The 12,425-nt window shown below is 51.7% G+C and overlaps 5 protein-coding genes; 4 read left to right on the top strand and 1 right to left on the bottom strand.

Moving 5' to 3' along the window:
* The first annotated feature begins 593 nt into the window (after positions 1-593).
* On the top strand, positions 594-2,457 carry CHC_T00007799001 (hypothetical protein). XM_005711523.1 is given in 5 exon segments: positions 594-801; positions 802-1,041; positions 1,150-1,757; positions 1,853-2,027; positions 2,028-2,457. The coding sequence occupies 3 exon segments, from the start codon at positions 802-804 to the stop codon at positions 2,025-2,027; spliced, it is 1,023 nt and encodes a 340-aa protein (XP_005711580.1). The 5' UTR covers positions 594-801; the 3' UTR covers positions 2,028-2,457.
* Positions 2,458-2,525: 68 nt separating this feature from the next.
* On the top strand, positions 2,526-4,332 carry CHC_T00007798001 (hypothetical protein). The gene is made up of 3 exons (XM_005711522.1): positions 2,526-2,588; positions 2,762-4,210; positions 4,282-4,332. The coding sequence occupies exons 1-3, from the start codon at positions 2,526-2,528 to the stop codon at positions 4,330-4,332; spliced, it is 1,563 nt and encodes a 520-aa protein (XP_005711579.1).
* A 67-nt stretch (positions 4,333-4,399) lies between these two features.
* Positions 4,400-4,942, top strand: CHC_T00007797001 (hypothetical protein). The gene has a single exon (XM_005711521.1). It carries the CDS (start codon positions 4,400-4,402, stop codon positions 4,940-4,942), a length of 543 nt encoding a protein of 180 aa, XP_005711578.1.
* Positions 4,943-6,018: 1,076 nt separating this feature from the next.
* Positions 6,019-10,125, top strand: CHC_T00007796001 (hypothetical protein). The gene has a single exon (XM_005711520.1). It carries the CDS (start codon positions 6,019-6,021, stop codon positions 10,123-10,125), a length of 4,107 nt encoding a protein of 1,368 aa, XP_005711577.1.
* Positions 10,126-10,361: 236 nt separating this feature from the next.
* Positions 10,362-10,466, bottom strand: CHC_T00007795001 (hypothetical protein). Its single transcript, XM_005711519.1, has one exon. It carries the CDS (start codon positions 10,464-10,466, stop codon positions 10,362-10,364), a length of 105 nt encoding a protein of 34 aa, XP_005711576.1.
* Positions 10,467-12,425: the final 1,959 nt, after the last annotated feature.

Below are 12,425 nucleotides of genomic sequence, written 5' to 3'. Positions count from 1 at the left end.
CAAGTTTTATAAGCGAAAACTCTGCGAGAAAGGCGGAGTATATGAGGTCTAAGTTTCACTGGCAGTCGTCGCCCGTGGAAGACGGTGACTTTCATACCCTCTGGATTGGGGGCGGTGGCGAGGTGGAAGAGGAGATGATGACTGCATGGGAGCGAGTGATTGTGGGATCGGGAAAGGTATTTTGATTGCTCGGTATTCGATTGCCTGTTGCAAATGGAAAGGGCGACAGAAACAACAAGAATGCCATCGCGAGCTGGCGGAGCACTTTTCTTGCACGTCCTCGCGAGAGAGTTGATCCATCCACCACCTCTGCCAATCATCATCCCCACTGGCACGTCATCCCTTTGACCACCGCTCTTTGTTTGCTGCCTCATTTTGTAGGCACGAGGCCCCACCCCCTCCCCCGCGACCACATACCCATACACAAGGGTAACCGGTTACCCGCCGGTGCTAGACTCCTCCCCATCACGGTGCCGACACTCCCACAGCGCACACGCCCCGCACGGACGCAATCCAGCGCCCCTCACGTAAAATATAAGCCCCTCCCCCCTCCCCTTCTGCGTATTGGCTGCGTAGACATCTTTTGTATCAAACTTATTGCATGTGTCAATAACAACAAAACAAAACACATACGCCCTATCCTTCATTTCGGATGTCTTCAACTCTTACTGCGTATCACTTTTTTCTCCCCCTCCCCTCCCACACTTGAACACTCCACACGTTCCCGCCGTCGTCCGTACCAGTTTCTCCGTTCCCCTCGTCCCTTCTCCCTTCTTGCACATTTTCTATGGCATTCCCTTCATGACTTCTTTGAACCCTCCCACGCATCACGTCGTTGACCTTGCCGTCGCTTCCAGCGAAACCCCTCAGCCTGCTCCGAACAACGACGTCGTCTCAGAGTCTGACACAGACTCGGAAACGCTAGCTACGGAACCCTCGGCGCGTCTATCTACTCGCGTCAAATTTGTTTTATCTATCCTATTACTTCTCATTTCTTTCGCCTGTATTTCATTCACCATTGTCAACTGGAGCCGCTACGAGGTGAGTCTCTTTTTCGACCTGTTTCTCTTCTGGCGGCGGCGCTGCGTAGATCCGAACTAAGTTCAAGAAGCTAACACCAAGCAATTCTCAATATATATATGTCACCAGGCTCGGCGTCGAGATTACGAATGGAATGAACATACATGCACCCGCCTTGCAAAGCGCGCTACCAAGGACCCGACTCGCAACGCACACCGCATTGAAGTAACCGTGACAGGCCTCCCATCCCGAGAAAGCAAAGAAGTAGTCGCGTTTGACGGACCCACCTCTGACTATACACTAACAGGCTCACAGGCCGAAGAGAAACTCGGGCATATCAAGGAGGGCAGGGGGCCCTGTTGGGTGAAGCGCAGCGACGAATCGCGTGTCTCCATAAGCGAAGTCGACGACGACCCGGAGGCGGTGTCTAGAGGACGGAGGGCGCTCTACATCGCATGGACAACAACCTTTTTGGCGGCTGTGTTCGGCATGATGACGCTAATTCTCGGATCACATTGGATCGGGGATTTAGGCCATCAGGGAGACACACAAGAGGAGGAGGAGAAAGCAAAGGGTATGCTGAATCGCGAACAGGCTAAGTTTGTATGCGAGAGGTTTTCGAGCGACTCAAAGGCCGAGGAAGGCGGTTGGACATGCTCAGTTTGTCTGGATGGGAGTGCGGAGGAGGGCAGAACGGCGTTAGTCAACCTTCCGTGCGAACACCGGTTTCATATGCAGTACGTTGATAACGAGGGAGTGATGCTTTTCGTGCTATTCCGAGCGGGAGAGATGCTGACACTAGTTTCCGTGCGTTTGTTCCGTATTTGTGCAGATGTATTAAGAAGTGGCTGCGGAGAGGTAAGAGCGCGTGTCCGCTCTGCAAGTGGGATGCTCGAACGCTGTTTGACGTGGACGGGCAGCCGCAGGCAGAGGGAGTGGGGGCGGACACAGAACGGGAAACGGCGGTCGATATCGAAAGCGGGGAAACTTCGGCAGACGCCAGGTGAGGCCAAGGTGTTTCGACTTTGTCTGTTGGTGGCTGTTTGTTGGGGAATAGTCGGCCCTAAGCGACATGGTGTAAAAAAACAGTAGGGTTTGGGGGAGATTGTGAGGTGAGTGGAAGGAGCGTTGAGAAGATGCGTAAACCTGTACATGTATGGAAACATGAGATGTGTACAGTACGATATCTGCTCCAAAATGGTGACAAGAAGACTATTCTGGTGCCAGGGGCTGGTTTTGCCAGCGGCAGATGCCTCCACCTGCCTCCATCTGTCTCCATCCTGCTGACGCGGTGTGACAGTGAGGCTGGGGAGGGTGCCTGGCCTGGCGGGGCGTCTTGCAGGGTGCGTTCTTGGTGGATGCCCATAGATCTGACGAGTAAGCAGACGGTGCCACTTTTGCCAGAGAGGACTAAAAATAAAACCAATTTTTCGGAAATCCTTGACGCCCATGTGAGTCATGTGAACGAAGCTCCGCCCTCATGACCTCAGTGGAATCCATGAGGCATGACCACTCAGACCAAATTGGCCAACTGGTACGATAGGTGGCGCCCCGAAACGTTGCTTTGGGTAACGAACGCACGGCTGCTGCATGTGCCGTATCTACACGCACCCTCTGAGAAAGGAGGCAAAGCAGGTACGGGACTGTTGCTATGTATTTTCCTGGTTACATGTTAGGCACACAGGACTCTGTTCGACAGACAGAGAGACATATCCTGTATGCGGGCATGACGAAACCGTAGCCTTGTCTACTGCTCGCCCCCCGTCTTCTGGAAAACGGCTGGAGCCAGCTCTGGTGCACCACAGGACGGTACGTAGCGCGCAGTTACGCACGTACAACACGTGGACTTCTCATCACCTCTGTATACGTGTCTGATACCACCACAAATCCGCACCTACTGTACTGTAGTGTACAGTACGGTACGTCTGTCGGCGCAGAGCACAATTCTGCACGGGCATGGACATTCGTCTTCCCGCCGCATCATCTGCGCACTCCACCTACGTCGTGCAAGCAGCCTTCCCTCCTCCCCCGAGATACCGTGACGCCCCACCACTTCGACATGTTCCCGCACGGCCCTCAACCCTCAGGTGATGGTGGTCACGTCAAATTCGTCCTCGTCTCTGGCGGTGTCATATCTGGCATTGGCAAGGGGCTCACCGCCTCCTCGCTCGGCGTCCTACTCAAAAGTTGTGGGTGGCGAGTCACAGCCATCAAGATAGACCCATATCTAAACAGGGATGCAGGTACTATGTCCCCGTTTGAGCATGGCGAAGTCTTCGTCTTGGATGATGGGGGAGAGGCGGATCTCGATTTGGGCAATTATGAACGCTTTCTCGACGTCACCTTGTCAAGCGATAACAATATTACCACGGGTAAGATCTACTCCCATGTAATGGAACGTGAGCGCATGGGCTCATACCTGGGAAAGACTGTCCAGGTCGTACCGCACATCACCGATGCCATTCAGGAATGGATCATGCGTGTAGCCACAACGCCCGATGCGGAGGGCAAGGTCCCGGAGATTTGTGTCATTGAATTGGGGGGTACGGTGGGTGATATCGAAAGCATGCCCTTCGTCGAAGCTCTCCGTCAATTACGCTACAACGTCGGCGACGTTAACTTCTGCTCAGTCTTTGTCTCGCTCGTTCCTGTCCTCGGTGTCGTCGGTGAGCAGAAGACAAAACCGACGCAGCACGGAGTGAAGAGCATCTCATCCATGGGGCTCTCCCCACAACTCATCGTCTGCAGGTCCGAGCAGCCGCTTCACGCAGACACTAGGAGGAAACTCGCCATGTTTTGTCAGGTCGCTCCGGACGCTGTCGCCTCAGTTCATGACGTTTCCAATACATACCGCATCCCGATGATGCTGCAAGAGCAGGGCGTTTGTAATTTGCTCATCCGATCGTTGCATCTTGTCTGGAGGCTACCTACGCGGCTGGAGAAATGGGCCCGCATGGCTGCGTCTCTCGAATCCCTTGGCCGAACCCAGAAACATGTTACCATCTGTCTTGTCGGAAAGTACACCGGTCTCTGTGACGCCTATCTCTCTGTCATTCGGGCGCTGCAACATGCGGGCATGGCAGTCGGGCGCACGGTCAAGGTCGTGTGGATCGAGTCGAGCCACCTTGAGTCCCCGACGACGGCGGCTTCGGACGGGACTTCGTCTGCCAACGGTTCAGTGATTTCTGAAGTTCAGCGTGCAGCAGTCAAATGCCCGAGTGACGCAGATGCAAACCGAGAAACGGCGTGGGAGCAGCTGAGCAAGGCGGACGGAATTCTGGTGCCTGGTGGGTTTGGGGATCGAGGGGTTGAAGGAAAGATTTTGGCGATTCGTCACGCACGCGACACCAAAACGCCGTTTCTTGGTATTTGTTTGGGAATGCAAATGGCGGCGGTTGAGGCAACTCGGGAAGCGTTTAGAGAACCGAAGGCAAACTCTGCCGAGTTTGATTCAGACGCTCCGGTGCATGCGGTGGTGTACATGCCGGACGTTGACAAGACGCGTATGGGAGGGACGATGCGGTTGGGGGTGAGGAAGACGGTGATCAAGGATGATGATTGTCTTGCAGCGTGGCTGTACGGGGAAGACGAGATTTATGAGCGGCATCGACATCGGTACGAAGTAAATCCAGAGGTGGTAGGGAAATTAGAGAAGGACGGAAGAGTTCGTTTCGTAGGGATGGATACGAGTGGGACGCGGATGGAGATTTTGGAGGGGCAAGATCATCCGTTCTTCCTCGGTACACAGTTCCACCCAGAATTTAAGAGCAGACCGGGGCGCCCCAGCCCACCGTTTGTCGGGCTGGTCATGGCAGCGGCGGGGATGCCGCTCGATCGGCAGTCGGTGGAGAAGGTTGTCGGCTCGATTAGGAGCCAAGATCCATGGCGGGACGTGGATGATGAAGGAACGCCGTGCTCGTAAAGAGAAATGAATACAGGGGGGGGGGGCTCCTCAATACAGTAGTTCGCATTTGAATAGTTCGTTACGCCAATAGTTTGCATTTCTGACGTTGTCACGGTTTCTCAGACGTGTACACGTGTACCATATTCAGACCGGTGCGGCCGCCACTGTCCTCCCTTAAATTGTTCATGCTCCAAGAGCACGAGTATAATGTCTTCTTCATCCGCCCCGCAGCCGTCCACATTGCGCGCAATGACGTTGAACTCCGCACCCACTGTCAAAAGCATGCGCAAAAGATTGGCTCTCTCCGAAAAAGCAGATAGTATTCACCAGCTCCGTAATGGGTTCACCGTGAGAGATGCAGCAACTCGTTTCGGTTGCAATCCGCGAACAATTCAAAAGATCCGTAAGAATTCTGTACGAATTCTCAATTGTTACTGAGAAACTGCCGCCACTGTCCGATGTTGCCCAGATATTTGGGGGGGTGGAGGCTTTGGCGGAAAGGGCAAGTGTCGTTGGGGCCAGCGAGGGGCTTCGTCCGGCAAAGCGAGCCTTGTACCGAGAGCAGACGAGATAGAGAACATGGCAGACGCTCATTTTCGAGCATTTTGAGTAAAGGACCTATGCCAGCAATGCGATCTTAGTAGTTCGTTCTGTCAATAGTTCGCATTTTTGGGTCCTGGCAGGGGGGTGAACTATTTAGGGGTGCCTACTGTACTGACTGTGACGAAGGCTACTTTTGACAATAAAAAGACGAGTGCTGGGAGAATGGCGGGACCGAAGAAGAGTGGACCGTTGTGCGAGACCGTTGGGACCTCTGCTCCGCTGCCCCTATGATAAGAAAAGGGCCCCGGAGGTGACGCAGCGGAAGGTGCGGAACCTGTTTTTCTTTTCGTCCGGTAGTCCCGACGAATCCCCTTCCAATTCAAAATTTCGAAAGCGCCCGTTCCCGCGCCCGGTCCTTATCTCTTCTGCCCACGACCCCTTGTGGTCCGCCCTCCTCTCCGCGCTCCTCTTCGCCCCCTTTCCCTTCGTCATCCTCCCCGCACATCGCCCACCTCCCTGCTACATCCCGCCCCATTGCTCTGCCCTACACCATGGGCAACGACGACGAAAAGCTTATCGACAATGTTGCCACCATCCGCAAGCAAAACGATGCTTCCCTCGCCGCGTTCCGCTCTCAGTGCGATGCCAACATCGTATGGCTAAAGGAAACCGCTGCTTCCCTGTTTGACTTCCTTCCCCCTTCTTCTGGTCCGTCAACCCCTCCTTCGCCGAGGCCACCCACGCGCGTGCAACTGAAGCAGTTGGGCCCGCTCCCGACTATTGCAAAGGAGCGTGGAATCGTCAGAAGGCAGCAAACCGACCTCATCCGATTGCAGGACAAGGAGAACGTAGAGAATGGGGCCGAGCTTCAAGAAGAAGGGAGGAGGCCCCGCGTGAAGATTCCGAGAACGAGAAAGAGGGCCCCACTTGCGACGGTCGTCGACATACCGTTGCAAAGGAAGGCCTTGTCGCGGGAGAAGGCCAGTGGCATGGTTGATAGTGCTGTTTTAGATTCATGTGCAAAGGGCAGGAAAGAGAACTCCGTCAAGCGCAACTCGCGCGCACCAAACGATGCTACACCCAGCTCGAAGAATACTTCTCCTGCGTCATTCAACTCCGCGCTCTCGCACGACAGTATCGCGGATAAGAAAAGAGTATCGGAATATTTTCCGCCACCCAACTTTGATAGCAACGGCGAGGAAGAAAAGGAGCGCGAGGAAAACGAGCCTGAAAGGAATCACAGCTCGACTCCCCTGAATCAGGAAGGTACTGAAGAAGTGAAACAATCTCGGGAGGCGACAAAATTGTCCCATTCCACGCGTAGGTCGTCTATTTCAGATGCCGAGTTTGAAGACGCCCGTCAAAATAGCGAGGGGGCTGACGAGGGGCCTGATCGTATGGACACTTCCGACTCGGAGGGAGTTCCTTCACCAGAGCAGCATCCTCCATCACCTTGTAAGGAAGACGATGTCGAGAGTGGGACAGTTAGCAAGTCGACTCCGCAAAAACGCGCTCAACAGCAGAAAGCGGTGAGACCGAAGAAGATTGCTAGAACAGACATACCGCCGCCAGAACCGGCATTGGATTTAGTGCACGCCAGAGAGGAGAGTGCGTCCTTCGAGTCTGAGGAGGAAGAGGATGCCGACAGCGACACTCCTAAGGATGTTGTTTCATTGAGGAAATCAACAGAAATGGTGTCGATTAGGGGCGGTGTAGCGAAAACACAACACACTGATAGTTTACGAAATACCCGCCGAACGGCTGCAGAAAGTCACCCTACGAAAAGCTCCAAAAAAAATCCCGCGAGTGCACGCGCAGGGTCAGGTGATCGAAACTCACCGGGTGGTGATGGGGCTGATGCAAAGGAATCTCCTGTTATACGGCGCCGCAGACGTCCTCGAAAAGAATTGGTGCGTTCAACTGCAGCGCGCTCTCCTCAATCAGATATTTCTTCTGCATCCGAAAAATCAGTTGAGAGGGGTAGGAGGATCAGCACACCTGCGGAATCCAACCAGCGAATTCAAGGTGCTTCGTCGCCAAGCTCTTCTTTGAATGGCGATAATCATGATTCTCATTCCATGGAATCAGGGCGAGTTTCCCAGGAGGAAAGAGCATCCTCCATCGCAGAGACGCAAAGGAATGAGGATAGCGGAACTCATGTACAAGCAAACAGCGAGAGAAGTCGGGCTCTTCCGCGGAGCGACACAGGAAGCACATGTAAGGGCACTGGCCATGAAGCCACGAACCCTTCGCGCCAAGACCTTCCGCTCATTGAAGCCACTAAGACTGTTGCGTCTTTGGATACATGCAAGTCTCCTATTGTCAATTACAAAATGCCAAAACCTAGACAAAGGCCCGTTCTAACCAGTTCTAAAATGCAGTACCAAAACGCAGGGACAGCTGATTCCATACACTCCGCTGTCAAGCATATCCCGCAAACCCCGCAAGGATCAGTTCGAAGTAGCACGATTCACGACAGGTTTGCTGATTCGTCGAGCGGGAGATTCCCAGTGGACGAAAATGGAAAGCTCGAGCAGGGCGGGATCGGGGCGTTGTCAAAAATTGTTTCAACCCCATCCACAAGTGCGAACACGTCAGCTGGCCAAGGAAGCATTCGCGCTAATCGACTATTCACGCAAACAAATAATATTTATTCAGCCATGAAGCCAAGGATGTCCGTTCAGCGATCTCGCAGCACCAACCCCAAGATGCCAATCTTGCATACCCCAGGTGCCCGTACACCTGGGAAACATGCCATCGTAAGCTCAGGGGTTCTTGTCGACTCAAACATCAACACACATGTTTCCAAGCCGACTACGCCTGAATCTCCACTTCAAAATACCACGGGGATATTAAGCAAGAGGAATGTGGATCTTAGTGATGCCAAGGGAATGCACAAGAAGATGGGTCTACCCCGAGAGCTTTCCTTTCAGACTCCAGCCATGGCTCCTTCTGTTGAGACAGTGAGCAAATCTCGGCGATTTGAAAAGCATTTAACGTTCTCAACTGCAAATCCTACGGTTGGACAGGGTGATGGAAAGACTAACTTCGCTGCGGCACCCGAGCCCAAAACTGCCCCCGCACAGCGGGCTCCTCTGTCGAGAATAGAAGGGAAGCAAGGTAAGAGTGCTTTGCGTTGCAAGATTGAGAGCCTATATGCTTCTAAGTCGTCTTTTACTCCGCAAATTCCTCGAAACGTTGATGTCTTGCAGGCTGGGGTTGATGAAGTCTTCTCGGATCCTCAAGATGGAGTCGGAAAATGTAATTCAGGTACCGTCCTGGAGACAAGGGCCATATCCAGGGACATACCCATTAAATCAACAGAAGAAAGCTGGAATGAGACGATGAGAGCAACTGAGTCTTCCTCGGTTGAAGATGAGACAACACCTTCTGAGAAACGCATCCATCATCAGCAGACTAATCGCTCTAAATACAGTGAGCCAATGGATGACAGTTTACCAGAACAAACCGACCATGGTATACTTCAGAAGTCGCTGCATGTACATATCCCAGGAGCCCACGAGCACGAAAACTTGAGAATGTCCCTTGGTAACACTTCTCCTGACAGTGGAAGAGTAGATGTGGATCGAATGGCCTCGCATTCGCCTTCAGATCGTGAAAGCGACGACAAGGGCTCTTGCACTGGTCGGGACGAGAATGTCATTGTGGCCAGTCCCCTCACCAACTTAGTCTCCTCAGTGTCTTCCTTCCTACCCACGCCAAATGAATTCAGCAAAGAGCATAAACCAGAGGAAAAGAGAGCGAGCTTCGAGGCGCGTCAAGCTCTGAAACGACATCAACAAGACATGGAAAGACGAGAAGCCGAAATTTTGGCACGTAGAGAAGCGCAGCGTACTGCTAAGCAAAAAGAAATTGATGACAAGCAGAGAAAGGCCGAAAAACGTCGTCGTTTGCTTGCTGAAGCGGAGAAAGATCGCACGGAAGAACTACGTCGTAAAGAACAGATGAGGGCCCGAAAAAGGCGAGAAGAAGAAGAGAGGCAACGAATAAAGAAAGGAGAGGAAGACAAACGGAAAGAAGAACGTCGCCGTCGTGTTCTCGATCAGAAAAAGCAAATAGATAAGGCAGCGCAGAGGAAAGAAGCTGACGCAAAACGCTACGGGAAACTGTCAAAACTCCCTCGACCGAAATTAGGGCAGCATGGAACTACTGGCAATCAATTTAAGCAGAAGCAGCAACAACGGCCAGGCCACCTCCATTCTCGACTTCCTCCGACAGGTTCCTCTAGAGTTCCAAAAATGGTCTCAGCTGATAGTGTGCCTCCCCCGCGGACCCCACAAGTAGAGAAAAGAAATAGAGAGGCCGAGGAACCACAATGGGTGATGACTGCAGAGCGTCATGCTGACGGCTTCGAGACATCGGTAGAAGAACGCAAGCGAAGACGAAACAAGACAGTCCCCTCTTGGGCGGGAAAGCAAGCGCTCTTGCACACACTACAAGCCGAAAAATCAGACCCAGATACACTGTTTGCTAGAGGAGCTCCATCGTGCAATCTTGAAACCGTCTTCGACGTGGACGAAGAGAAGAAGAGAAAATATAGGTCGAGGGATGAGTCTGGGGACTGGACGAGAGACAGGCTGACTGCGCAAGAGGAGATGCATTACAAGAGGCAAGCCGGTTTTTTTGAGAATGCCTAAAGGGCTTAGGTCCTAGCGCTTGTCCGGATGAGTCCCGTTTCTGAAGAAAACGGTCACTGCCCCTTTCCAGCTCTGCGCGTACAGACAATCTGTTGCAAAGAACGAAATAGGAGGCGTTGGGTCCTAACATTTCTTGGCACCGCGAACCAGAGATAGTACAAACCATCAGTCGTTTTGAACTTCCATGCCAACGGAAGTTTGCCGGTAATGGGGCTTCTGAACTGCGGTCTTTGCCTTCATAGATTCGGTGCTTTTTGTGGACAAAAAGCTCTTCTTAATATAAACGAGATTCGATGCGCTGAGCCCCTGAGCTCTTTTGCTCCCCGAACGCAGAAAGACATACAATCGCTCTTCCTGCGGAGTTCATAACATTGGCTGATATCTAACACGAATCCGCTATCGCTTCCTCTGTAATGATCTTACGTACAGACGGCTCACGCGTCGATTTCACACGTCCTCGTATTTGCAGTGTTTACGGAAGAATTATTCCGTGTCGCCTTCAACAGTCGTGTAGACTCGTGTATTGTAGATTTGAATGAACTGTTATTGTTGATACTTTTTTGTTCCACATTGGTTGTTAAGCACCGTGAAAGCGAGGCCAATGCAAATATTACGACGAACGCAGAAAGGCTCCATACGGTGCATACGAGGATAGTAGCGCCTCGATACGACATGAGATCAAGTGGGATACGCGTCTGTTGGACGTATTCCGTTGAACGTAAGAGCAAGCATATAGAAGGAAGCTCATGTCTAGACAAAAGGCCACTGTTCGGAATAGGAGGGGATTTTAAGGCTAAACGCAATAAGGGGCAATTGTTTTGTCCCGCTAGCTAGTGTCTATCGGACCATTGTTCCCATATGAAGACACTTTTTGACTTATTTTTCATGACCTGCGCTTTCTGAAGAAGAGGGAAGAAGACACCTCGCCACCGTACTTGACTTTTGCCTTGGGACCAGAAAGAGCTTTGTGAGAATTGCATGTTCTTCCTGGTCGTTTTTAGCTATATCCCTGTGCTCCTTTTTTGTGACGGTAATTTTGTGCCCCGGTCGGTTTTTTTTGAACTTTCTTCCGTTGTAGAAGGCGCAGTCAGCCCGAAGTAGTGCCGTTCAACACAAAACAGTGTTCCGGTCAAGTAGATATAGGTCTCGTTCTGAACTGGCGAGTACTTCCGGCGTGGTGTCTGCTCAAAAAATGAATTGTGGACCGGGGTTTGATACGGTCCCAAACATCTCAAAACTCACACAAAAAGTCTCGAAAGTCTCACAGTGTATGAGATTCACACATAAATTGTCAGACGTCAACTTTTCGAAGAGCATTTTTGTTGATTGTTGTGTGAATGTTGTTGACGATTTGTGAGACTCTCACTTCCCTGGAATGCGACGTCTCAAAAATGCACTATTCTAATCTCAAACATCACATTAATTGCACAACGTCTACCAAACAGCCTTGTTTACGGGTCAGTCTACGGGGTCAGAAACAGAGAGTTGGGGTGGTTATTCGCTTCAGCGTGAACTAGATGGGTTTGCACGTCTTCTTGGCGTTCTTGGCGCAGATTCGAATTCCCTTTCATCAGCCGCTGTGTGAATGTGACGCTTCAGCGTGGGGCGCGAATGCCACTCTATCCAGCAGCTACTACATATCGCTTGCCTACACGTACAGCATCACTGGACTTGACGGGAGCCCTTTCTTTTCGTTTTAGGTTTTCCGTCCTTAGTTCCGCGCTTCACCCAGCTGCATAGAACGCAGTAAGTCGGTGTCCCGTGCACCTTTTCGTGACGCAAGTTTTTGTTAAGTCTTCTTGCCTTGTGAGTTTCATGGTTGTACTGCTCTGAAGCCTTTCTTTTAAAAAAAGGAGTGAGTTTGGTGACATGTTCATTAAAACCGTTGTCATTGTCCTCAGAGCGGGTGGATCCTATTTTTTCTGCCCATTCTTGAGCGAGTCGTCTCGCGAAGGATCCGAAAGTGTCACACCTTGTAACTTTGTGTCGTAGCGAGGCGTATCCTTCAGTTTCATATTGTTCATTGACAGAAGGCGGGAGAATATTTCTCTGCCTTGCAAGAGAGAGTCTATATATCACAGCTGCATTGCAGATTTGCATACTTAGCAGACGTGCAATAATAGATATTACAGGGTTCTTACTTATATTCGTTCTAACCAACGTCTTCAAATACCTGGAGATAACATCTACGCCTCCCTTTAAGTTGTTCCAGAATACAGCTGGGGTCAACCTGATCATCCTGCAGGGCGGTATCGGGGATCCCTGTTTCAAAACTTCCTTTCTGATGGCCTTGCTTAGAT

The sequence above is a fragment of the Chondrus crispus genome, genomic scaffold (genome assembly GCF_000350225.1).
Source record: "Chondrus crispus Stackhouse genomic scaffold, scaffold_85, whole genome shotgun sequence".
Taxonomy (NCBI): Eukaryota; Rhodophyta; class Florideophyceae; order Gigartinales; family Gigartinaceae; genus Chondrus; species Chondrus crispus.
Note: the sequence above shows the minus strand (reverse complement) of the source record. Positions and strands in the feature narration are given on the sequence as shown.

Coding starts and splice junctions, on each gene's coding strand:
- CHC_T00007798001 (XM_005711522.1), top strand. CDS start 2,526: ATGACCACTCAGACCAAATTGGCCAACTGGTACGATAGGTGGCGCCCC. Junction 2,589..2,761: donor GCCCCGAAACGTTGCTTTGG/GTAACGAACGCA, acceptor ACGAAACCGTAG/CCTTGTCTACTGCTCGCCCC. Junction 4,211..4,281: donor ACGGTTCAGTGATTTCTGAA/GTTCAGCGTGCA, acceptor GGAGCAGCTGAG/CAAGGCGGACGGAATTCTGG.
- CHC_T00007796001 (XM_005711520.1), top strand. CDS start 6,019: ATGGGCAACGACGACGAAAAGCTTATCGACAATGTTGCCACCATCCGC.
- CHC_T00007799001 (XM_005711523.1), top strand. CDS start 802: ATGACTTCTTTGAACCCTCCCACGCATCACGTCGTTGACCTTGCCGTC. Junction 1,042..1,149: donor TCAACTGGAGCCGCTACGAG/GTGAGTCTCTTT, acceptor ATATGTCACCAG/GCTCGGCGTCGAGATTACGA. Junction 1,758..1,852: donor GAACACCGGTTTCATATGCA/GTACGTTGATAA, acceptor GTATTTGTGCAG/ATGTATTAAGAAGTGGCTGC.
- CHC_T00007795001 (XM_005711519.1), bottom strand. CDS start 10,466: ATGTCTTTCTGCGTTCGGGGAGCAAAAGAGCTCAGGGGCTCAGCGCAT.
- CHC_T00007797001 (XM_005711521.1), top strand. CDS start 4,400: ATGCAAATGGCGGCGGTTGAGGCAACTCGGGAAGCGTTTAGAGAACCG.